At 39.1% G+C, this 24,133-nt stretch overlaps 1 protein-coding gene across 1 annotated transcript in view; it reads left to right on the top strand.

The window, feature by feature from the left end:
- The window catches only part of LOC124265845 (afadin-like), an 86,184-nt gene that overhangs the window by 21,327 nt on the left and 40,724 nt on the right, over positions 1–24,133 (top strand). Inside the window, 1 exon segment of the mRNA XM_046700688.1 lies at positions 3,740–3,932. Within this exon segment, the coding sequence (XP_046556644.1) occupies positions 3,740–3,932 (193 nt within the window).

Genomic DNA, 24,133 nt, shown 5'->3' with positions numbered 1-24,133 from the left:
CTGGTGCCTTTTGGTAGTTTTGGATTTCTGAATAAAATATTTTTGGCATTTCCATGGCAACAAGTTTGACATAGACTGAAATTGGTGATAGTGCTCCGTTCTGGAGCAGAACTTTAAAAGTACTCTCCTTCCACTTTTCTATATACACACCTAAATATGTGACATAATCATGAAGAGTATTTTGCCATTGCACGTCTAGTCAGTGAAATGACAGCATGGAAAGTGAGATACGACGATATAGGCTAGAAATACCTGCTCTTGGCTGGAGGGGTCTGTGGGGCCCTGTAGAGGTAGTCTCACAAGACAAGAGCGTAGTTTTTTGTTTTGTAAATATTTTTATTCAAATATTGTTACAGCTGTCGTAGGGATTTTTAAATGGACATTTAAATGCTTATATGTACCCCAAGGAGGACTATATTCAAAGAATCTGAAACCTCTACAGGTTAGTTCGAATTTTAATGTTCCTGTAACTTTGAATTGATGAAAAGTTAAAACAGTCTAAAACTTGACATTAACAAGATCAGCACAGTCTGCTGACAAACATGAATGTTTTAGAAAACACCATATATATTTACAGTTTTATTATAGTCACCCTCCAATGATTTCAGAATTCACCATTGATATTTCACAGGTCAGCACACATGTAGACAACAAGGAAAACTTCATACATTATGCACATAATTGTATGTGATCGTGATCTTTGATTATTCAGATGATATGCAAATGTTTTTTTTTGGCCATGCTGTACCAGTTCAACCTGAAAATTGTTTAGCGATGAATGCAATGTTTTGAGATATGAAAACCACAGTGAGATCATCTGTCAGAATCGCATGTATATGCTGTAAGCAGGCTCGGGATCACGTGACCCTACGTATTCTCTATGTCAACATGACTAATGAAGTGTGCCACGGTTCCCTTTGCTACAATGGAAGAAATGGCGCAGATAATCCACGAGTCTGCAACCAGTACATATGATTAATGTTGCTAGATAGTTGGTTAGAAATATTCAGGGACTTGAATGCCTTGTTTTGGCCATATTGCCCTGAATGGCCAATTTGATACATTGCAACTTCATTTTGAACATATCTGGCATTCACAGGAAAATGATACTGTCCTGTCACTGCCTGGAATTATTTGATGAATTTTGGTTTTTGTCATAGTTCAAATTTGTTTCACTTAGATATTTTGTTTGCTTTTTTAAATTTAATATGTTTATCTTTTAAATAATTTGTTTATTATACATCACGTTACTGATCAGTTGTTTATTCTGTCTGCACCACTATGTCAACACCCTGAAAAGACAAAGAATGTGAAAAATTGCTGTTTACACTGAGGCTCTACTTTTAATAATTCATTTGGTTTAAGGGTCTGCCGATGTTTGTTCTTCACCAAATTTATTTAAATTTTTGTGAAAAAATAGAACTGTGCACACAGTATGTTTAACTGCATGACCAACAGAACAAGCATGGTGAACCAAGATGTCCTTTTGGACAAATGTCTTCTGTTCATTTTTATCACCCTTAAATGAAAGGAGCCTAGGTGATGGCATGATTATCATCCTTTCTTCCGGGCGGTGGGGTAGCCTAGTGGTTAAGGGGTGGTAGAGTAAGGCATTCACTGAAAATACAGGTTCCATTTACCATGTGGGTACGATGTGTGAAGCCCTGGTGTCCCGGCAGTGATGTTGCTGGAATATTGCTCTAAACGGTAAAAACCAAACACTCTCTTCTCTTCAGAAGCAACTGGACCATGCTGGTGCTTACCAATGAAGACCCCTGAATTTGCTAGAAAAAAACAAATCCAATTTCCAATTTAGCTACCACAGCAGCCAAATTGAAAATCACAGTTAAGCAGATGAAATTTGGTATGGGTGTTTCTAGTAGTGGGGTTCAACACTCACGTTAATGTTTTTACGAGATTTTAATTTTTACCTCGTTAAGTCCTTCAAAATAAGCTATAAGCTCAGTGAGCATCTTCTCATGAACAAGGGTTTTACATTCTTGTTCCAACCTCTGATGACATCTAAATTTCCCAAGGTTTGAATTGGATTTTTGATATGGTCAAAATGGCCGACAAAAGTCAGTTGAGAAATTGTTTGCAGAAGGAAATCTAATCTTTTACACTCTTTAAAACTTTGATGTTCTGTAAAACCTGAGACATGTAAAAAAGGTAGAATTGCATCATGCATTATGTCAGCATGAGCTGTATTCTCCAGACCTGTTATTGTCTGATTTAAGTGAAGTTTAATACTTGGAATACTGGCTTGGTGCCACTCAGTCAGGGAAATAACTAAAGCTGTAGATTTATCCAGCATGCTTCAGGATGAGAGGTCAGTTGCTGCATCAAACATCTCCATCACAACATGATAACAAACATACTCCTTGTAACTCAAGGTCGGGTTAAAGAGAATCTTTCAAAACAAAGTAAATTTCTGTTATCTGCTAATTTGTTAGATTTTTATGTTTTTGTCCCCAAGATTGCATTGTGTGTAAACCCGTATGGGTATTTGAGTTTATCTTTTTCTTCTCTTGAAATCTTGCCAGCCTAGTGGTTAAAGTGTTCGCTCGCTGAAGACCTGGGTTCGATTCCCACATGTGTACAATGGGTGAAGCCATTCCTTGTGTCCTTAGCCTTGATATTGCTGAAAGAGGTGTAAAATTTAACTCACTCACTCACTTCAACCACCAGGCTGGAGAGTAGTTTGTCATGCAGACCTTGCAACAAATATATCCAATAAATATAACACTTGGCAAGTCTAGATTACTGCTGTGGTGGTGGTGGTGGAATTGGGTTTAACGTCGTGCTTGAGAATATTTCGCTCATATGACGACGTGCATGCGTGTGTATGTGTATGTGCTGCTGCTTGTACTAGCCCAGACTGAAGCTGGTTTTATAGTGCTAGCCCACTGTGATACCATGCCGCAGTGAAGCATGAATACCCCACTCAGACACATTATACTGACTCTGAGCCGACCAGTCCTTGTTGTACCCATTAATGCCGAGCGCCAGGCAGGGACCAACAAGTACCATATTTTAACGTCTTTTCCAGGCGGACGTCTATCCACTACACCAAGGAGGCGGTCAGATTACTGCTGTAAACTAAACATGAAATAGGTTTCTTGGCTCTCATTTTATTTTATTCTGTTAGATGGTTTTAGAACTGATGTATTAAGGGTAAACCATGTTCATTTCAGAGACTAGAGTTTAGTCTTGGTGGGTAGGCCAACCAAACATTAATGCTTCAAGCTTATCATGACTGACATCAATTATTTTATACAGATGCTTGCACATTTAAATTTTTTTTTATATAATTGAAAAAGAAAATGCCTTCCTCATCATGTCTTTAGTGACTGAAATGTGTACAATGTGTGAAGCCCATTTCTGGTGTCCCCCACAGTGATATTGCTGGAATATTGCTAAAAGCGGCGTAAAACTAAACTCACTCACTCTTTGGTAACTTTGCGGGTTTCATAATGATGTGAATTAGTTTGACTTATGTCTTTTAAACTCACAAAGTAGATAGTTTGTGCAAGTTGTATTGACTACCTGAATTTTTGTGTGCGATTATCTCTTAACACTGGTTGCATTGTGTGATTATTTGAAGTACAGTTGGCGTCCACATCGCATCACCTAAGTTTTTGTGTTTTTTTACTCTATTTTCCAGCATGTAGATTGATGGCGCTAGGTCTCCTCATGATGGAAATGGCTCAGAATAATGTTAACCATTCTATATTTTCAGAATAACCAGTTCCATGGAGTCGTCCGTTCCTTTTTCCAAGGCGGTGGTGCCAACGTCATCACGAAATGCATCCGTGTGGCAAGTGATGCCACAACCACGGAAGTCATCGATGTCCTCATTGAGAAGTTCAGACCCGACATGAGAATGCTTCAACAGTGCAGATATGCTCTCTATGAAGTACACGTTAATGGAGGTATGTACCTTTGGATAAGGGCGTTTCCCGTTATCTGTCTTCTATATGAGGCGAAACCTATTCATTTCAGCTCCTGAAGGCAGGAGGGAAACAGGAGAATTAAATAACTTTTAGTTATACTTTAAAGTAATGCAAAATTTTGCATATGTCATTAAACCGTACAAAAATAATTCTAGTGTTCTATGGCATCAGCTGTCAGACATCAGCAGTGCTTCAGGAAGTTTCATTACACATGAGGATCGGTACAAATTCCTCTTTGCCTTACAAGCTGGGGCTATGCAAGTTCGTATGTCTGTGCTAAGCTTGGATTCTTATCAAATAACCTGAATTCATTCAAGTAGTTACTTAACTAGATAAGATGGAATTTGCTTTCAGCAGTCGGTAAATGCAGGTGTTTTTTCTTAATATGATGTGATCTAGAAACAGGGAGTCATTATCATGTGTCATACTCTGAGAGAAAGAATATCATGGAGATTACTATGTATTTGTGTTTTTATGAGGTTGACTAAAGAAGAAAAAAAGAAAGGTTGGTGAGCATTGGCATTTCACTTTAATTCCTGTGCATCAGACATTTATGCTGCCATCAAAGAAAATAGTTTTCAAATTTCTGCCTCATATGATGCAGATTTGTTATGCATGCTTGACAACTGACTGAGCCTAGTTCAGTGTGTCCAGATTGTTGGTGTTCTGGGTGGGACAAGTGTTCTTCACTCATCACTTTTGTTTTTGATAGAAAATTTTAAAACTAAAGTCATTTCATATTCCTCACATTAGGAAAAAATGTTTTTATTATGCATCCCTCCAGTCAAAATCCACTTGAACAGTAGATCTATTGCCTTTTTTATCCCCCACAACGTGTTTTGCGGGGGGGGTATTAAAATGGACTCCGTCCGTCGTCTGTGCATACACATTTGTCTTTCCGGGGCAGAACTTTAAAACCGTTCACTATTTTTTCTCCAAACTTGGCACATGGATAGATCTGGTGGTGTACTGGTGCCTTTTGGTAGTTTTGGAATTCTGAATAAAATATTTTTGGCATTTCCATGGCAACAAGTTTGACTTAGATTGAAATTGGTGGTTGTGCTCCTTTCTGGAGCAGAACTTTAAAAACCTTTCAATACTCTCCTTTCACTTTTCTATATACACACCAAAACATTTGACATAATCATAACTTGTAGACATATTCATGAAGAGTATTTTGCCATTGTGGGGGATATTGATGACTTTGTCTTCTTGTTCTCACTGGCTATGTGATTGGAAGTACTAGATTTAGTCAATTTTTGGTGCTTCACAATTAATTCAATACAAAGATAATAATGTCATTTAGAAGCGAGAGACATCTGCCTTAGTTACGTGTCAATTTTGCAATCAGTTTGTTAATGTTTATCTCAAGAGGAAGAATACTAGAGGTTTGATTTATGTGAGGGTGTCCAAATTATCCGACTACTCCAGGAACACCAGCTTCTGGCAGCTTGCAGCTCGAGCCGGGCTTGCTGTGGACAAGTCTACTTTAGATCTCTTCATGTTCAGCTGACTTGGAGATCTAGATAAACAAGCAGTAGGAGTAGATCTTTCACCAGTGTTGTTTATACTCAATACCTCTGTTTATTCCCTGTACTTACATGGCTCTGAAGGTACTGGTGCTATACTAAATCAAACTAACGAATATTGTTTGGCACAGAGCAGCTTGTTTTTCACATGTCTCTGTCCAGTGCTAGGTTCCTTGTGGATGTGGTATGTGCGAAACTGACCGTGATGTATTTCTCATTGACTGAAGGACATGATACGGGCAAAATGAACTGTGAAATGGGCAGGTGTTTTAGCCGTTAAGTTCTTTGTATTGTACAGGATACTGATATTGACATTCTTATTGGGGAAAGTGGCGGGATCTACATGAAACGACTTGTACGGGGTTGTGTGGCCAGTGTGGTGGCATGGAGACTGAATAGCTGTGTGGTTTCTGCTCTTATCTAAGTGGCTGGATGATGAATTGAAACAGCTCTTTTGTATTGGGTGGATCTGGACATAGTAACCTTCTGGTATGGATAACTGTGTAGCTATATGTAACATGTAAGGCTTGAACAAGTATTTCTGAAATCTTTGATAGAGATCTAAAGTTTTGAAATTGATTTTTGTAACTTTCACAAATCTGGGTTGTTAGATAAACACGCAATCTTAATCATAATTTTGATAGAAACTAATTATTCAAATTTAACTGAAAAGGAGCTCCAGTAGGATCGAAAATACCTGAACCTGAGGAAAATCCAGACTTTCTTCACTTGGAGCTTTCACTTTTCAAATAATGTTCAGGGAGATTGACTAAGTTGTAGTGGTGTTCTGATTAATTGAAATAATTGAAGATTGGTCGCAGTGGCCAAACGACCAAGCAATCGATCACATTTTCTCATAATCGAAACACAAACGATTTTGGAACCGCTGTAATAGAGTTTGAAATACTTGATGATGGAACATATCTAGGACGTTGTCAGGGCCCGGAAAATGTGTTTAATTCTTAGAAAACTCACCTCACTTTCTGAAAAGTCATGACTGAATATTTCTTGAAGAATCTGGGAAGTTTATGTTACACTGGAACTTAATCATTTTCCACTGGATGTGAAATTTGCAAATGTAATTTGTGCAGTTTCTAAATAAAACAAAAAAACAACAGAGAACCAAATGTTTTTTCTTTATACTTATGTGCAACTACAACCTGAATAGGAAAATCTAAAAAATGACGCTAACCAATTTTTTCAATGATTGGTCGTTGGTATTGAACCAATCATCAATTGTGAGATTTCAACCAATTCCCAGCACTACTAAGTTGCCATCAACCCAGTGGTAGTAACATACCAGTCTATAAGGATATATGACTCGTCCTCTCTGAATGCCACTAGTTTTGGACTAGTGGAGTTGTTTATTTTGAAATGAGTGTTTGGATGATGATTAACAGTCAAGTTTTATGCAAGTCTTTTCTCTTTTTGTAAATATGGTCCTGAGTAGGTGTTAACAACTTGATTGCTTCAGCATCTGTGAACAATAAAAGCTCTGGTTGTAGAAGCTCACTGTGATGTGTGTGGGCATGCATGGTCCACTAGTTGCTTGGTATGGTTTGTGGGTTATGGTAAGCTTCCTCTCAACTGTGACGGGCTGATTTAGGACACCCACTATTTACCACTGGCATGCTTCCTGGATGTTTACACCTGTGTAAGCACTGATCATTGTGTTATAGCAGAGGATTAACTCTTTCCTCTGGACTTGACCATTGTCCTGAACAGTATATGTCCACAGTGCATCATAATGTCACCATTGCTCATTACATTGATGATTGGGTGGTCAGAGGACTGCAGACTGGGGTAGTTATGTGGATGAGTAGTGACTAGTTAAGTCTAGTTCCACCTGAATGAGTGTATGTTCTGTTCATGTGAAGCCTCTTGATGGTCAGCCTCCGAACACCACAACCAACCTTTCATTACCACAATCAACATCACAACCAGCCTTCCAACACCGCAACCATCACCAGAACCAGCCTTCCAACATTCCAGTCTCCCTACATTACAACCAGCCTTCCAACACCGCAACCATCACCAGAACCAGCCTTCCAACATTCCAGTCTCCCTACATTACAACCAACTCCTCCAAGACCACAGCCAGTCTCCTCAAAACCAGCCACCTCACATCACAACCAGTGTTTCAAAATCACAACCATCCTAACAGGGCAACCTTCTACCCCAAAATGATATATCCTTTAAACAGCGCTATGAGAATTCCCACATGACAACCAGCCTTCCAACATCCCAACCAGCCTCCCAGCCTTCCAACATCCCAACCAGCCTTCCAACATCCCAACCAGCCTCCCAACATCCCAACCAGCCTTCAACCAGTCTCCCAACATCCCAACCAGCCTTCCAACATCCCAACCAGCCTTCCCAACATCCCAACATCCCAACCAGCCTCCCAACATCCCAACCAGCCTTCCAACATCCCAACCAGCCTCCCAACATTCCAACATCCCAACCAGCCTCCCAACATCCCAACCAGCCTTCCAACATCCCAACCAGCCTCCCAACATTCCAACATCCCAACCAGCCTCCCAACATCCCAACCAGCCTCCCAACATCCCAGCCCCAACATCCCAACCAGCCTCCCAACATTCCAACATCCCAACCAGCCTTCCAACATCCCCCAGCCTCCAACATCCAGCCTTCCCAACCAGCCTCCCAACATTCCAACATCCCAACCAGCCTTCCAACATCCCAACCAGCCTTCAACCAGTCTCCCAACATCCCAACCAGCCTCCCAACATCCCAACCAGCCTTCCAACATCCCAACCAACCTCCCAACATTCCAACATCCCAACCAGCCTCTTTCAACATCCCAACCAGCCTCCCAACATTTCAACATCCCAACCAGCCTCTTCCAACATCCCAACCAGTCTTCCAACATCCCAACCAACCTCCCAACACAACCATCTTTCCATGACCAGAACCATCCTCCCAACATGACAGCCACCTTTCCGACATCCCAACCAGCCTCCCAACATCACAACCAGCCTCCCAACATTGCCACTTACTTCCCCACCCCAGAATCCCCTCCAGACTCCACTGTAAGTCCCATGTTTCTGCCAGGAGTGTGGTAGGTACGCCCATTCTGATAGCGCAGATGCCTGTAGGTATATATCAAATGGTGAACAGGTCTGCTTTGGACATACAGGGCTATTTTCATCTACTGATTGACAAAACAAACTCCAGTGTTTGGCACTTGAACAATTGTAGCTGGTTGGTGCTGGATCTGTGATGAAACTGGTGCTGTTTTGTCAAACATTCGGTGTATCTTATCTCCATTCATCTTCATCACAAGCAAGTACTTTTGCAACAGTTAGGTGTAAGCCTGGTAATGGTGTCTGTTTACTTTCTGGTTTTCTATTCACCTCAACACTTGCTGTGAAGAGTCGCGTCCCTTGATTGATGGTTCAAATCCCGGGCCACTGATTAATTTTCTAGGTTTGTTAGCTCCATACTGTTTGTCATTGATGTCACCCAACAGGTAAATGTTTGTGTCCAGCTTTCCCCTACACTTAGCAGACATGTCATGATATTTCTGGAGTGCTGTCCAGAGTTGTATTCAACCGAGCTCAGTCACTCATTCAAAACTTGAAACTGCCTCCGTGGGTTCGATCCCTGGCTGCGTCATACCAAAAGACAATAACATATGGTACTTGTTGGTCCCTGCCTGGCGCTTGGCATTAATGGGTACAGCAAGGACTGGACAGTTCGGAGTCAGTATGATTCTGAGTGGGGTATTCATGTTTAACTGGAGCATAGTATCTCAGTGAGCTAGAACTATGAAACCAGCTTAAGTCTGGGCTAGTACAAGCAACCACACATACACACGCATGCACGTTGTCATATGAGCGACATATTCTCAAGTATGACATTAAACCCCATTTCACCTCAAAACTCAAAGTTCTGAATCTATGGTATAATGACCATCTGTTTAAGATGATTTTGAAACTTACTTTCTTTCCGTGCATTGCATGGCAATTTCAAATGTTGTTTCTTGCTAAAGGAAAAATATTCTGTGTTTCTGTGGTCAGCAAACCAATACCTAATGCATTGAAATCTGTAATGATATCTGTGTAACCTTCCTTATCTGTTTTATATATGCTAAATACACACCCCATGTGTAGACAGTCCTGCTGGCAGTGTGATTGATGTAGTGATATGACACTTGACACGTTCTTGCGACCCAGGGATTGTTTTCAGGTCCTCACTTGACCCCATTGCAGTTGAGAAGACAAGGGTGTGTTGTGACAACCCCAGATACAGACAGAAGACTCCCATGTGTAATGGCAGAAGGAACGGAAAGTTGTACGTCAGACTGATCTAAACACTTGCATGAGCTTTGACATTACCTGTAAATAAACCATTGCTTATTTATATACCATGAGCATCTCATGAACTCGTGGTAACCTTTAGATGGGAATACGTTCAGTCCCTAGGTGTTGGTGTAAAACCTCAACAGGTGATAGAGCTTGGATTAAATGCATATGGAAGGTTTGGTTTACATTTGAATAATATTGAATTTTACACCAAAATAGTTCTTGGGTAGAAGGTTTATGTTTTAATTTTTTTGTTGTTGCACCAAAATCCATGAAGTAATTGCTTTCTACAGTCTAATTAATATATTCACTGTAAGTACAAACATGTTGAAATTAGTGGAGGCCAACCAGAAAAAAGACCAGAGATTGAAATCTGTTGTTGAAATCAGTGGAGGACAATTAGAAAAAGACCAGGGATTGAATTCTGTTGTTGAAATTAGTGGAGGCCAATTAGAAAGAAGACCAGGGATTGAATTCTGTTGTTGGAATAAGTGGAGGACAATTAGAAAGAAGACAAGGGATTGAATTTTATTGTTATTCTCCTCAACGCTGCTTTGCCGGGTATTAAAATGGACTCCCGTCGTAGTCCGTAAGGCAAGGCGTGTGGTGGTGTACTGGTGCCTTTTGGTAGTTTTGGAATTCTGAATAAAATATTTTTGGCGTTTCCGTGGCAACAAGTTTTGACTTAGCCTGAAATTGGTGGTTGTACACTTTTCCGGAGTTGAACTCTAAAACTGTTCACTATTTCTTCACCAAATTTGGCACATAGATAGATCTGGTGGTGTACTGGTGCCTTTTGGTTGTTTTGGATTTCTGAATAAAATATTTTTGGCATTTCCATGGCAAACAAGTTTGACATAGACTGAAATTGGTGATAGTGCTCCTTTCTGGATCAGAACTTTGAAAACCTTTCAATACTCTCCTTCCACTTTTCTATATACACACTTAATCATGAAGAGTATTTTGCCTTTATTGAATGACTTTGTCTCTCCTTCCACTTTTCTATTGTTGAAATTAGTGGAGGCCACAGAAAGAAGACCAGGGATAGATTTGAATAATCATAACTCGTGAAATTAGTGGAGGCCACAGAAAGATGACCAGGGATTGAATTTTGTTTAGAGGATATTGATGACAAATTAGTGGGGCCAATTAGAAAGAGATGAGAAATATTCCATACTCAGAGGCCCAGATAAGCTGCGCGATCCAGGTAAAATAATGCTAGACAGAAAATTCCAATTCACGCATTGAAAATAATTGTTATGCAATTCAAAAGAAAATGTTAGATATGCAAAAGCTTAAAACAAATGCATAGAATATATTTATAAAAAATTAGCTATGTAATGAAAGAGACATCAATTGCTATCAAGTTGTACTGTTAGTATAGGACAAGTGTTGTACTGTCAGTATAGGATGAGTGATTTTTTATGAAATCATTTCCATTATATTTAAGTTGGTTTTGATTAGGTATGACATGAGGCAGAACATACCTGCTTAGTAAACTTACTCAATGACATAATACTTAGGTGAGTAAAATGACTGAAATACGCACATATTTGAAAGCAGTGGGTAACGGAAAATGAAATACCCACTCAACATTCATAATACCCACTCCAAAAAAATACAGTGGGTACAGTACCACATGAGCTAAATCTTATCTGGAGCTCTGCATACTTTCAGAATGGTTGAGTTTAGAAGGGATGGAACGCTGTATACTTACTTCTATAAGAACAACAGTACCATAGAGTACATATTTGGGTTAGGTATCTGTAAATGCAATGAAACATTCTGAAATACATAAGTAACATATCATGAACAATTTTGGAATTTTTTCTGAAATTGTGTTGTCAGTCTTCACAAAATATATCCCCTGCTCATGTTTCATGACCCCCCAACTTGTTTGGTTAGGTATACATAAACATAGAGTTCATTAGGTAGACTGATACAGTCGAGACTTGATGAGCTGTTTTTTTAAATATATGCTCAGGAGTGTGTAAGAGAGATCAGTATAGACAGATAGCTGTACCAGCCACCAAGATTATTCATAACTCTCACAAGCAGTGTATATAGCAGTGTGACGGACTTGTAGTGCTGACAGATTAACCTCCGTAAACTTCCAGCTTCCTGTTGAGATTTTCCTTCCTACACACTGATGACTGCCAGCTGATTACCTGGGGGCAGACGAGCTTGTCCACCGCCCACCTCACCTGGTAGACTGAACCTCATTGTTCTTCCGGTCTACTCACCAGTAATATGCTATTTCAGATCCTGTTTTGTTGGTATGACATAACAATAGACAAATTTTAAGAAGTTGAGACTGACAGTTGACCAGAGATTTGATTATACATGATAAATCTTATGGATAACAACTTCTTGATTTATTTTAAACAACGTAAATTTTAATTCAAGAAGTTGTTATCCATAAGATTTGTCTTGTATTACTACACCAACTTCTAAATGCCTTTGAAGAATTTCATCAGAGGTTCGATTGATAAAATTTAAGAGGGTTTGAAATGACAGTTGTTTCAATTAGGGATTGAATCTTTTATTGTTCCCAATAATTTCATGATTTTACTTGCTATTGTTAGATCCAGTTTTGTTGGTATGATATAAGAATAGACATACGTTAAGAAGTTGAGGCTGAGACAGTTCCCCAGAGGTTTGGTTGACGTAATTTCAGAGGGTTTAAAATGACAGTTGTTTAAATTAGGGATTAAATATTTTATTGCTCCCAATAATTTTATTGATCTTGATATGTTGTGTTGTGTTGGCATGTTTGGCAGTGTGATAGTGTGATTGTAAAATCAGGGGCTTTTCAGTCAAGTGACATGGGTTTGATACTCTTCATGTTTGTTGAATGTGAATATATAATTTTGATTTCTTACTTTGTCATTTTGTCTTTGTGCAAAGATATGGTGGGTTTGCAATATTATTCACATCTTGATAGTAAAGATGGGATTTATATTCCGATACAGTGATATATCATAAGTTGATATTCTTTCTTCATATAGGCAAATCCAAACCTTGAATTATTCATATTTTATTTCAGAGATCGAAAATGGGATATCATAGGGCAGATACATACAAGCTGGAGGGCACTTTGAATGTTGTGCTTTTTTATGACCAACCTGGAAATTCTACTGAATCTTAGTTAAACAGTGTATAATTTTAGCGTTTTGACACCAGTAATGCTTAAAATGATATAAATGATCTGTATCTTTATACTGGTGTTGAAAATATATTATGGTGTGGGCTGATATCTGGATACAATATTGTACTACCATATTGTGCAACTACAATGCAGTACATCAATCCTTCCTGTAGTTTCAGGGATTGCATCATCATTATTTCACAGACTGCAAGTCTGTTCTGTGCAAGCATTTAAAAGTAATGTTGTGAATTAACAATTTAAATTTGATCATGTGTTCTTGATTGAACTCCTGTAGACACACCCTGTCTATGGAATGGCTAGTGGAAGTGATGCTTGAGCAGTGATTAGCAGCTGGTGATTTAGTAGACATTTCTCACAGTATTATAGATATCTGAGAGCAAAGGTAGAGATTTGACAAACTGTTAATTGACTTGTGACATTTGAACTGATAGCAAGTCAGTTGATTGACAGTTTATCAGTTTAGTCAGAGATTACAATTTGACACCTCTCACTGTTGGGGTGGTGGTTTGAAGGGGAGTAGTTGGCTTCAGCCCTTTCTTATATCCTCATGATGAAGCAGGGCTTCATCTACCTATAAGATAAGATAAGATAAGATATTTATTGCATAGCATTCCATGAAGAAACAGTGGCAATATTCTATAAGCTACAAATATTTACACAGTAGGTACAAGAAATATAGATACATTTCACACATAAATGATGTACATTATAACAATTTTTAGAAATCATGTGGTATAATGACATGGAAATAATATATGAGGAGACTATAGTAAGATATAAAATTATAAAACATGCAATTGTGCATCAACCTGTTATCAAAAAATGCAACCTAATTCAGTGTTTCCTCTAGGCATTGTTATAGGGTGCAGTGCCCTGCCCTTTTTATTTGATGCCCTGCCCTTCTCTTAATACAATAATTGTTATTAACAATTGGTTGTTTTTAGTTTCTATTTCATGTTGAAGTTAGGTGAAATAACTCTGCTCTTTGATCCTTAAGAATCATAAGCATGAAGAACTTATCATTATCCTTGGAAATCTGGCATTGCATGCCCTTTTTGGAATTGTGCTTCTCCTTTTGAAATTCTGTCACCCTGCCCTTTTTGAATCCAGGGGGAAACACAATAATATTTAAGTCTACATGAACCATGTACATGTAAAAAAATCATTTGAATTTTTGTCAGACAAGTCTTTACTTTTTGACATGAAATCTATCTGTGAACGCCACCAGAAGTATATTTAGTAGTCTGTATAACTCATCTCTGTGTTATGTTTAATTAATGACACTGTCATTAGAGATCTGAGCGGCGTAAATCCCCACTACTTTGTTAGCATATTTATCAACAGTTAACATGGCCTGTGTAATAAAGTTTTGTAAGGTTAATTATGTTTATTCTTTGAAGGAGCCCTCAAGTCTCCAAGTTTGCAAGGAGATGATTATAGGTTGTCACAACTGAGGAGATGACAGTGGAATGGGTGTGATTGTTTTATAAGATGTATGCTGAAGGGCCTCTTAGAGAGGTTTCCCCATGGCCTGTGTGTGAGAGTGATTGGTAGGTGAGTGATGTAAACATGGGCTAAGACCAACATGAAAGCCTCCATCATCATCAGCTGAGCAGGAGACTGACAGCAGAGATTAAGGAATACATTCCAGACTTTGCTTATTGAGGGTTTCATCTAACTAACATGGGTCACTGGATTCATTGCTGGGTGTTCAGGAAATGTCACAATTATATGTCTGGTTTTTTTTGCATCTTTGCGCTTGACATTCATGGCTCAGATTACCATTATGTGAAAGTTTTAAAAATTTGAAATATGTGTGAAAGGTTCAGATTTCAGTCTCTGAATTGTTAATTTGTTATCTGCATTGGATCAGACAAATATGTTTGAAGTTCTGTGTGTCGAAGATGTGCATTTTGCTGAACATTTGTAGAATTGGCTGAAATGGTTATGAAAGTGTGGTATCGAAAATAATTTCAAATAAATGATATATTGACTTGTTAATTTTCTGGTTGGTGTTTTAATGCAGATAGTGTATGAGAATGTAAATTTAAGTGACATGTATTCCTCTGTATTGTATGGAAAGTGTGAAAGTCCATATATGCTAGACTCATTAAAGGCATCTAAGTGCAATAAATATTATCTTCTCTTTTGTGATATTAATAATTAACCAATGACATTTGGATATATTCTGTAATAAAAGCATGTCTCTCTGTCAGCCTGAGTTCAAAGAGTGGAGGGGCAGTGGGGTAGTCAAGTGGTTAAAGTGTTTGCTCGTCACGTCGAAGCCCAGGTTCCATTCCCTACGTGGATACAATGTGTGAAGCCCATTTCTGGTGTCCACCACCGTGATATTGTTGGAATATTGCTTAAAGCGGCATAGAACCCAACTCACTTACCCAAAGAGTGATCAGTGCCTGGGAACATGGCATTAAAAAGAAGTAGGTTACTCAGGAAGCAAAATGAAATGGTTCACTTAAGGGGACTAAACAGAGGGTTATTGGGGGACGAAACGGAAGTGGTTTATTCAGGAGGCAATATGACATGGTTCATTCAGGAAACAAAATGGATGTGATTTATTGAGGGGACAGAATGAAATAGTTCATTCAGGGTACAATATGAAATGGTTCAGTTTTGGGATACAAAAAAACAAAATAGACAAACCTTGATCCATTGGAGAGTTAGGAAAACAGGATTAAGCTCCAATAAACATGATAACATATGAGAGAAATGAGCAATCAACCCCCTCAGATTTCTGGCCAGACAGATACTCTTTCCCTGAATTCTGACCGCCTCCGTGGTGTAGTGGTTAGTGCGTCCGCCCGGAGAGCGGAAGGTCGCGGGTTCGATCCCCGACCGCGTCATACCCAAAGACATTAAATCTATGGTACTTGTTGGTCCCTGCCTGGCTCTCTGCATTAATGGGTACAAGAAGGACTGGTCGACTCGGAGTCAGTATAATGTGTCTGAGTGGGGTATTCATGCTTCACTGCGGCATGATATCTCAGTGGGCTAGCACTATAAAACCAGCTTCAGTCCGGGCTAGTACAAGCAGCCGCGCATACACATACACACACATGCATGTCGTCATATGAGCGAAATATTCTCAAGCACGACGTTAAACCCAATTTCACCTCACCCACCTTCCCTGAATTCTGGTCCCAGTGTTTTAACAAGTAAAGCAGTAAACCTCTCCATCAAGCAGTTAAACAATTAGGAACACTTGTTCCCAGCCTTCATGCTGGATGACACTGTTGTTTCCCAGTGACGTAAGAAATGCCAGTGTTAGTAAACCGTGATGTAAGACCACGGCTGACGAATCGTTCATCAGATGATCCATCACCCCTTTCAGCATCACTGATGCTATCAGCCATGGAACAACAAACAACATTCAACTGGCTCCGCTACCTCTACAGCTGCACTGCACTACCTCTACAGCTGCAAGTATCCAGGACGTATTTTCCTGGTGCAGGTGTCTGCTGCGGTTTAGATCACCCTCCTGGATAACACTCTTCTATATGAATGGCTGCAATAAGGAGTCGTATAGGTTTCAATTTTGCGTGTGAAGAAATCGGTGGGAACTTATACAGTCAAGGCATGTTTTACAAGATTGCGGGCATGATTGAGACATCTTTTATCTTACGTCAAGTAATAAGACCTTGTATAAACATTCTGTGCCAAAAATATGGGGCTAGATAATGAACCTTTCTATTTTGGTTTGACGGATTTGGTTAAACCATTACCTAAGGATATTCTGACCCAGTGATTGCACACAAACATTGATCTTGTAGTGGAATCAGTAAAGTAATCTTTACCCCTTTACATAAACAAGTTTTGATTTTTACCGATCCAGATTTCTGTGAAATGAAAGTACAGTATGTTTAAACCAAATCTTTCTTTACCCTATGATGCACAAACATGATATTTCAAATAGTGAAACAGGTATCATGAAAATAATTGGCTATCATGTATACAACTAAAGCTGAAAAACTTATTATGGATACTCATAGATCCTTTAACGACAAAATATTTTGTTTGATTATCTTAACCTGTTATGGATATGTTTGTGTAGTTTATAAATTCGTTGTCATGGTTACGGCATGGACCATTTTCATAAAGAAATACATGTTTCTTGTTTTTTGCTTGCAAAGATTGTTCTTGGTGGTAGAAATTGTGGTTGATGCACAGCTGTGTTTTGACCCGATGTTACACATGTGATGTCAGTAATGGGTAATATGCTAATAGTAGTGACTAGTTGCATCCAGTGATCTGTTTGGTTGATAATGACAAGGGGCGGTGGGGTAGCCTAGTGATTAAAGTGTTTGTCACTCCAAAGACCAGGGTTCGATTTCCCACATGGGTACAATCCCTAGGGAGACCAGAGATTCAGAGACTAAGAACATCTGCATTGGGGCTACACGTGCTGGGGTCATTACCAATTAGAAGTCACATCATACAACCATCAGATAACGCTATAAGTGAAAGGCATATTTATTAGCCCTCCTGTTAAGCCCTGTCCTATCTCCATGCTGTCATCACCTCATGTGGGCGGTCAAGTGCCCTACTGCCTAACATTTTACTGTTGGGAAACTTGCAGCCCACAATGTCACTTGGACACTAGATGACCAAAGGTGCAAGATCTGTGTGGAACACCAACAAAAGTATTTATGAATTTGAACTTATCTCCAAATTCAAAAGTTTCCATTTGTATAATATGCTAGAAGAGGATATAGATAACCACCTTTTTAAAACAAACTGTTCAATGGAAGTGAAAAGGCCGAGCGTCTGTCTTACGCTTGAAGATGTTCTGGGTATTTCTAGATACTAGATCATCCTCACTAGATTTCACCTTGCATGCGTCACATCACGAAGGTAAACAGATTTAATTCGAGATGCTGTGCCTTTTGAATTTGGTTCTTCACGAGAAGGCGACTAACAGGGTCGGGTGGTCAGACTTGCTGACTTGGTTGACACGTCATTGTATCCCATTAAGTAGATGCTCATGCTGTTGACCACTGGATTGTCTGGTCAAGATTCGACTTATTTACAGACCGCCGTCATATATGGAATATTACTGAATGCGGTGTAAACCCAAACTCACTCACTCACTCACTCTTCATGAGTGCTAGGTCCCTGCCATATGTTTTACTGTTGAGCAATTAGATAAAAAGAGATACCCAAAACACACCAGAGTTTCACACAATAATCTTATATCAGGAATAAGAAAAATAACCCTTGCTTTAATTACAATTAAATCCTTAACCGCATTTACAATTGGGCTGCTATGTGTGGACCCAAGTTAGACAATAAAACAATACTTTTTACAACATAACATTCAGGAGTAACCTTTCCCCAAGATTTTGCTTGATTTGTCTCTTCAAACCAGAAACTGTGCACAAGGCCTCCACTATAGCTTCATGTCACCCAATGTGCTTGTTAATTAAGAGTTGACAGATGAAAATGTGAGGCAAGATTCCAGACCACTGGTGAGGATGTTGGTCCGGCCAGCCATGATAGTTAGATATGTTTACTTTGTAACCCGACCCCCAAAGTGAGTTAGTTTTCTTGCAGATGTTAACAGACCCTGAACCTGAGGAAATCTAGACTTGCTTTATTTAGGGCTTTAGCACTGCAGAGAGGGCTAGGCAGTAGGGAAAATAATGTTGTTCAGGGACTGTGGGACAGACTAGGGTACAATGTGTGAAGCCAATTTCTGGTGTCCCTAGACTAACAGTCAGTCTCTGAAATGAATATATTTTACAGAAAAAAAAAGCTCATAGTGAAAAAGATAAAATGTAATGAAAAGGAGCCCTGAGACTTAAGCTGTGGAAATCTAGACTTGTCACATTTTCTAGACTTGTGTTGGTTTTCTTGGATATATTTGCTTCAGGGTCTGTATGACAGACTATGGTGTCCCCTGCCATGATATTGCTGGAATATTGCTAAAAGTGACATAAAACTAAACTCACTCACTCACTAATAATCCTAAAACTAAACTCACTCACTCACTAATAATCCCAAAATAACTTCCTGGTCCACATCACTCCCACTCACTAATAATCACAAAGAACTTCCTGGTCCAGATCATGTGTTTACAACATGCTGACTCTGATGCATGAGATAGGCTTGAGTATTTGGATGACAGCTATCTCCTCAATGTGTAGCCTAAAGGTCAACATGTCACGTGACACTTGACCCCTTGTGGGGCAAGGTCAGATGACATGGTCATGTTTACGCTGCTTTGTTTTATCTGTCATGGTACAGGTGTATTGCTATTGTCTAAACTTCCATGTCAGGTCCAAGATAAGCAAAGATAACACTTTGTCTGCCACAATGACAGTTGACATGGAATCTGTCACTTGTAGTTACTTACGGCTGTTGTCTCTTTGGTTTGTGAAAACATTGTTGATAAAATATTTTAAGAGCTTAGCATCTGATAGTCTGAGATTAGCTGATGGCCCTGCTGGTGAATAATTGGGAAGGTTTAGAACAGGCAGAATATCAGTCTGTCTCACAGTCCCTGTACCATATTATTTTCCCTTCTGTCCAGCCCTATTAATAATGCAAAATCTCTAAATGAAGCAAGTCGAGATTTTTCCTCACGTTCTGAATTTCCCATCTCCCTGGGGCTCCGTTTGAATTTACGTGTGTTTTGAGTGTTTTGTTTCTAGCAGAACTAAATATTTTTGAGACAAAGTGTTAGTCGAGTAGAATGCTGAATGAAGTGCTTACGGTAAACAGCTTCTGATAGGTCAATATGAATTGAAGTGTAAGTGATGTATGTTCCGGACTTGCCAAGTTTATTATGAAATTCATTATTAATTTGAAAAAGAAATATTTTTGTTAAATGTTAAGTCATTTTAACTTATGTTATATTTGTGATAACACTTCCCTAGTAAGTGCATATTTTAGTACAAATACTTTGTACTTAAATTTTACTGTTTTCTAAAATTCATTGTCTCATCATAAGAAGTCTTGTGTTTAAAACTGCACATGTAACAGCATTTTTGTTACTTCATACTTGTATGAATATGAATACACATTGCCAATTACCAAGAAAGTGTAATCCCAAATGCAACAGGTGTTACATTATAATTAACAAACCCCAAATGTTCTCTGGCAGCTGACATGTCTTGTTGCTATTTACAGAAACCATTCTGTATGAGAATCTTTATATTTTACAGAGAATCAACACATTGTGATGAGTAGGTGTCATCTGAAGTAGAACAAATATTTGTCAAAGAAGGGTCCTTATTTGTTTTACTTAAACTAAATATACACAGCCACATAATAAGGGTGCCTAAATCTCTCACAGTCTTCTCACAAAGGGCTGCTTTCCTTGTGGGTGTATCTCTCTGTAACACATGCATAACTGGTTTATATCGTACGTTAATCTCCTCCACTGGAGTTTATATCATTTAGACTTCGGTCCTTGCTGACAGCGATTTCACCTTTTGAACTGTGATTGAATCTATGAGTGGGAATATGCCTCGCGTCCATGTTCTTTATAATACACATGACCGTGCATGTGCTCTGTGCATGTGTGTGTAACTGCACCCATTTGAGTCAATAACTGTTATCAATTGATGCAAGCTCCACCCTTGCAGTTCATGTTTGCAAAGTGACAGAAACATCTTCTCGTTGATGGGCATGGTTGGAGGGCTGTGTATTTGGATGTAGGGAAATAGACGTGGGGGATTGGGAAGAGAGAGGCACTTTGGATGTAGGAAAACAAGTGAGATTTTAGGTGGTGTTGAGGTTCTTTGACAAAGGAAAATAGTCAGTGAGTGAGTGTGGTTTTCCAGCAATACCACAGCAGGGGACACAAGAAATGGGCTTCACACTTTGTACCCATAAGGAGAATTGAACTCAGGACTTCAGCATGATGAGCAAATGGTTTAACCACTTGGCTTCTTAGACATAGGGGGCAGTGGGGTAGCCTAGTGGTTAAAGCGTTTGCTCGTCACACCAAACAGGCCTACCAAAGAAAACTTTCCCACTGTGCAGAAAACAAGAAAAGCCCACATTAATCGTGGAAATAGCAACATAAACATAATACCTCGCTACTGAAACAGTAAAAACAGCAACTTTTAATCGCTAACACTGCATCATAAAACGAGGAGCCTGCAACTTCGATTTTGCGCATGCGCACATGGAAGTGGTAGTCTCGACCGCATGTTGACATTTTCCAGCTTGGACAAAAGTTACATTCCTTTTTTAAGTATTTCTGTTGTGTTATTTGGCATTTATCATCATGATTATTATTTCGACATATTTAATACTTTTTCTACGCGAGGTGATTCACGGTTGCTCGGAAATTGGAAAGAAGCCCGGATCGTAATTCGCACGCGTATGCACAGTAGAGTTCAAAGTTTGCTGATATAAAAATGTTGCAGTTTCATAGGTTTTTTTTGCCGTTTTCACTGTTTCAGTAGCGAGGTAATGTGTTTATGTTGCTATTTCCATGATTAATGTGGGCTTTTCTGCGTTTTTCTGTACAGTGGGAAAGCTTTCTTTGGTAGGCCTGCCAAAGACCCGGGTTCGATTCCCCACATGGGTACAATGTGTGAAGCCCATTTTTTCTGGTGTCTCCCGCCGTGATGTTGCTGGAATATTGCTAAAAGCGGCATAAAACCAAACTCACTCACTCACTCTTACACATAAACTGGAGGAGTTAAGGTTTCAAAACATCATGTGTGAAGGAAATATACATGGCAGTTTTGTGTGGATATTATGTGAGGAAATCTGTTTCAGTTTAACATGTAATGTCACATTGGAATTGGTTTAATCATATTGTATAAGTTAACAGATTGTTGTGCATGGACATAAGTGCAAAGTGACCTCATTTCTGAGGTTCGCTCATGAGTTGGGTTTAATGCAGTATTAAGGTATATCAACTCAATGTGATACAAAGCAAGAAGTGATACAGTCCTGAGATGTTTGTCACTTTGGTGAAACCCATGAAGATGTGTATGGTGCTATTAAACCTGAAAGTATAGTCAAGACAAACAGGGATTAGAACCCTAAATCAGAGCTTCTGGTGTGCCCAAGGGACATAACCCTGGACAGCATCATTTCTAACATTAATTTCCTGATTGTGTGACTGTTGTTAAAGTAGATCTCTATACAGTTCTGGAGTGATTGAAAGGTGAATGGGATTTTTGCCCCTCTTAGTCATGTGTTTATTTGCTAAACAGCAGTGTCAGCAAGTTTAATTTGCAATTTTGCATTTTTCTGCGTGACTGCAATGTATTTGAGGTCATTACAACAATACAATGCTGTTATCTACGACATCTCCATATATAATCACTGGTTCACTTCATTTGTATTATGGTATGGGCCGATGGACATAATTGAAATTCAATAGGAAAAGTACATTTTGAAGTAGGCTGGGCAAGTATGTTTTGAACACACCTATGATAAACTGTTAAATTTTGATTTATTGTCCTTTGCAGTTGTCATATGTAAGTCAGTCTCCCAAATCTCAGCGAATAAACATCAAAGAACTCCATCTCAGTTGTAGAATTGGGCAAATATAGACTGTCTCATCTCTTGAAAATTTGTTCTGTGCCCTTTAAATGTGTTTTTTCTTTTTGTAGATATATATTTTGAAGTATGATAATTCTGTTTCTTGATTAAATGTCAGCAATGATGGGCATTGATGGCATACATGCTTCTTATTTGAAAATTTCTACACATAGCTGATTTGAAAAAGATACAGTGAAACATTCCTTGTCTATGGTGAAGTCAACTTCATTTCTGTCAAAAACTTTTTTTCAAGAATACACTTCGACAAGAACGTCCTTCCTACTAATCCTGGTTTAAATGTGTCTGACATGGACAGGCTCCTTACACTGAGGTGGTGTGTGTGGGTTGTGACAGCTATTTCAGGAGGAATGTAGACATGATGAGAGCCTCCGTGTTGTCTAAGATGTAGCAATCTCTGCTCAAACAATAGGCATAGCGAGACATCAGGTCACAAGATGAGACAGTGTCACAGTCATACACTCCCAGAAGTTGCCCCGACAAATTGTCAGGTTTTGTAAGCTGTTGGAATGCCCCAAATTTACTGTCTTCTATTGTTGCTTCATTAAAATATTTCTGTCTGAGATATTTCAGTGTTGCAGTCCCACTCAATCTCCTGATAGGCAGAATACACATACAGGGGAATAGTGTGCTTGTTGGACTGTTAATGGTTAATGAAAGCCAGGCAAATTTCAGGACTTATTTCATACATTTTGAGGGTAATTTGCTGCGATGTATTGAGTGACAAGCATCCAAAAATGTCAAGACAGGCTTGAGTTAAATTACTCACCAACCATGATAGTTATGAAAAATCAGTTTCTGATGATATTATCTTGTTTATGTCAGGAGCTGTTGGTGCACTGACATGTTGTCCATGATAATGCAACAAGTGGTCTTAATCACAAAACCTTCGCTTTATAGAGTTGGCTTAAGGACCCGGTTTGATTCCCCACTGACTGTGTGAACTCAGTTTCTGGTATACCCGCCGTATTGCTGGAATATCATGGCAGGGACACCAGAAATGGGCTTCACCACAACCTTCGCTTTACCCATGTGGGATTCTGACTGACCAGGGTCTTCGGTCTCCAACGCTTTTACCACTAGGCTACCCCACTGCCCCCGTTAATGGTTTGATCCACCAGCAGATACCTTTTTCTTTGGCACCTGCGGGTCCCCAGGATGTCACTTTAGAGCAGACAATGACAAGGATCCGTTTGCTCTGTGTGATTGTTCACTGATGTGATGGATCCCTACAGTCACTGACAGTTACTGTTATTGAAAAACATGGATGAAGAAAGTACAGTTTTTGTCATTAACTTGAACTGAATTATTTTTTTTAATAATTTACTTCATGTGTCTTGAGAGGCAGGAAAGGATGTGTCTCAGATAAGGTCATTGTTGTTTTATGCTGCACTCAGCAATTTTCCAGGTTAATGACGAAAGTCTGAAAATAATGTGGACAATCCAGTGATTGAAATCATGAGCATCGATCTACGCAGTTGTGATCCAATATCATGTGTCAACCAAGTCAGTGAACCTGACCACCTGATCCCGTTAACCACTTTACTGACAAGGATGGGTTGCTAAACACCAATTCTAACCTAATCTTCACAAGTGACAAGGTCATTGGTA

The sequence above is a fragment of the Haliotis rubra genome, unplaced genomic scaffold (assembly GCF_003918875.1).
Source record: "Haliotis rubra isolate DU_JTF1 unplaced genomic scaffold, ASM391887v1 Scf999, whole genome shotgun sequence".
Lineage (NCBI taxonomy): Eukaryota > Metazoa > Mollusca > Gastropoda > Lepetellida > Haliotidae > Haliotis > Haliotis rubra.
The sequence above is the reverse complement of the archived record's forward strand: the minus strand, read 5'-3'. Positions and strand labels throughout refer to the sequence as shown.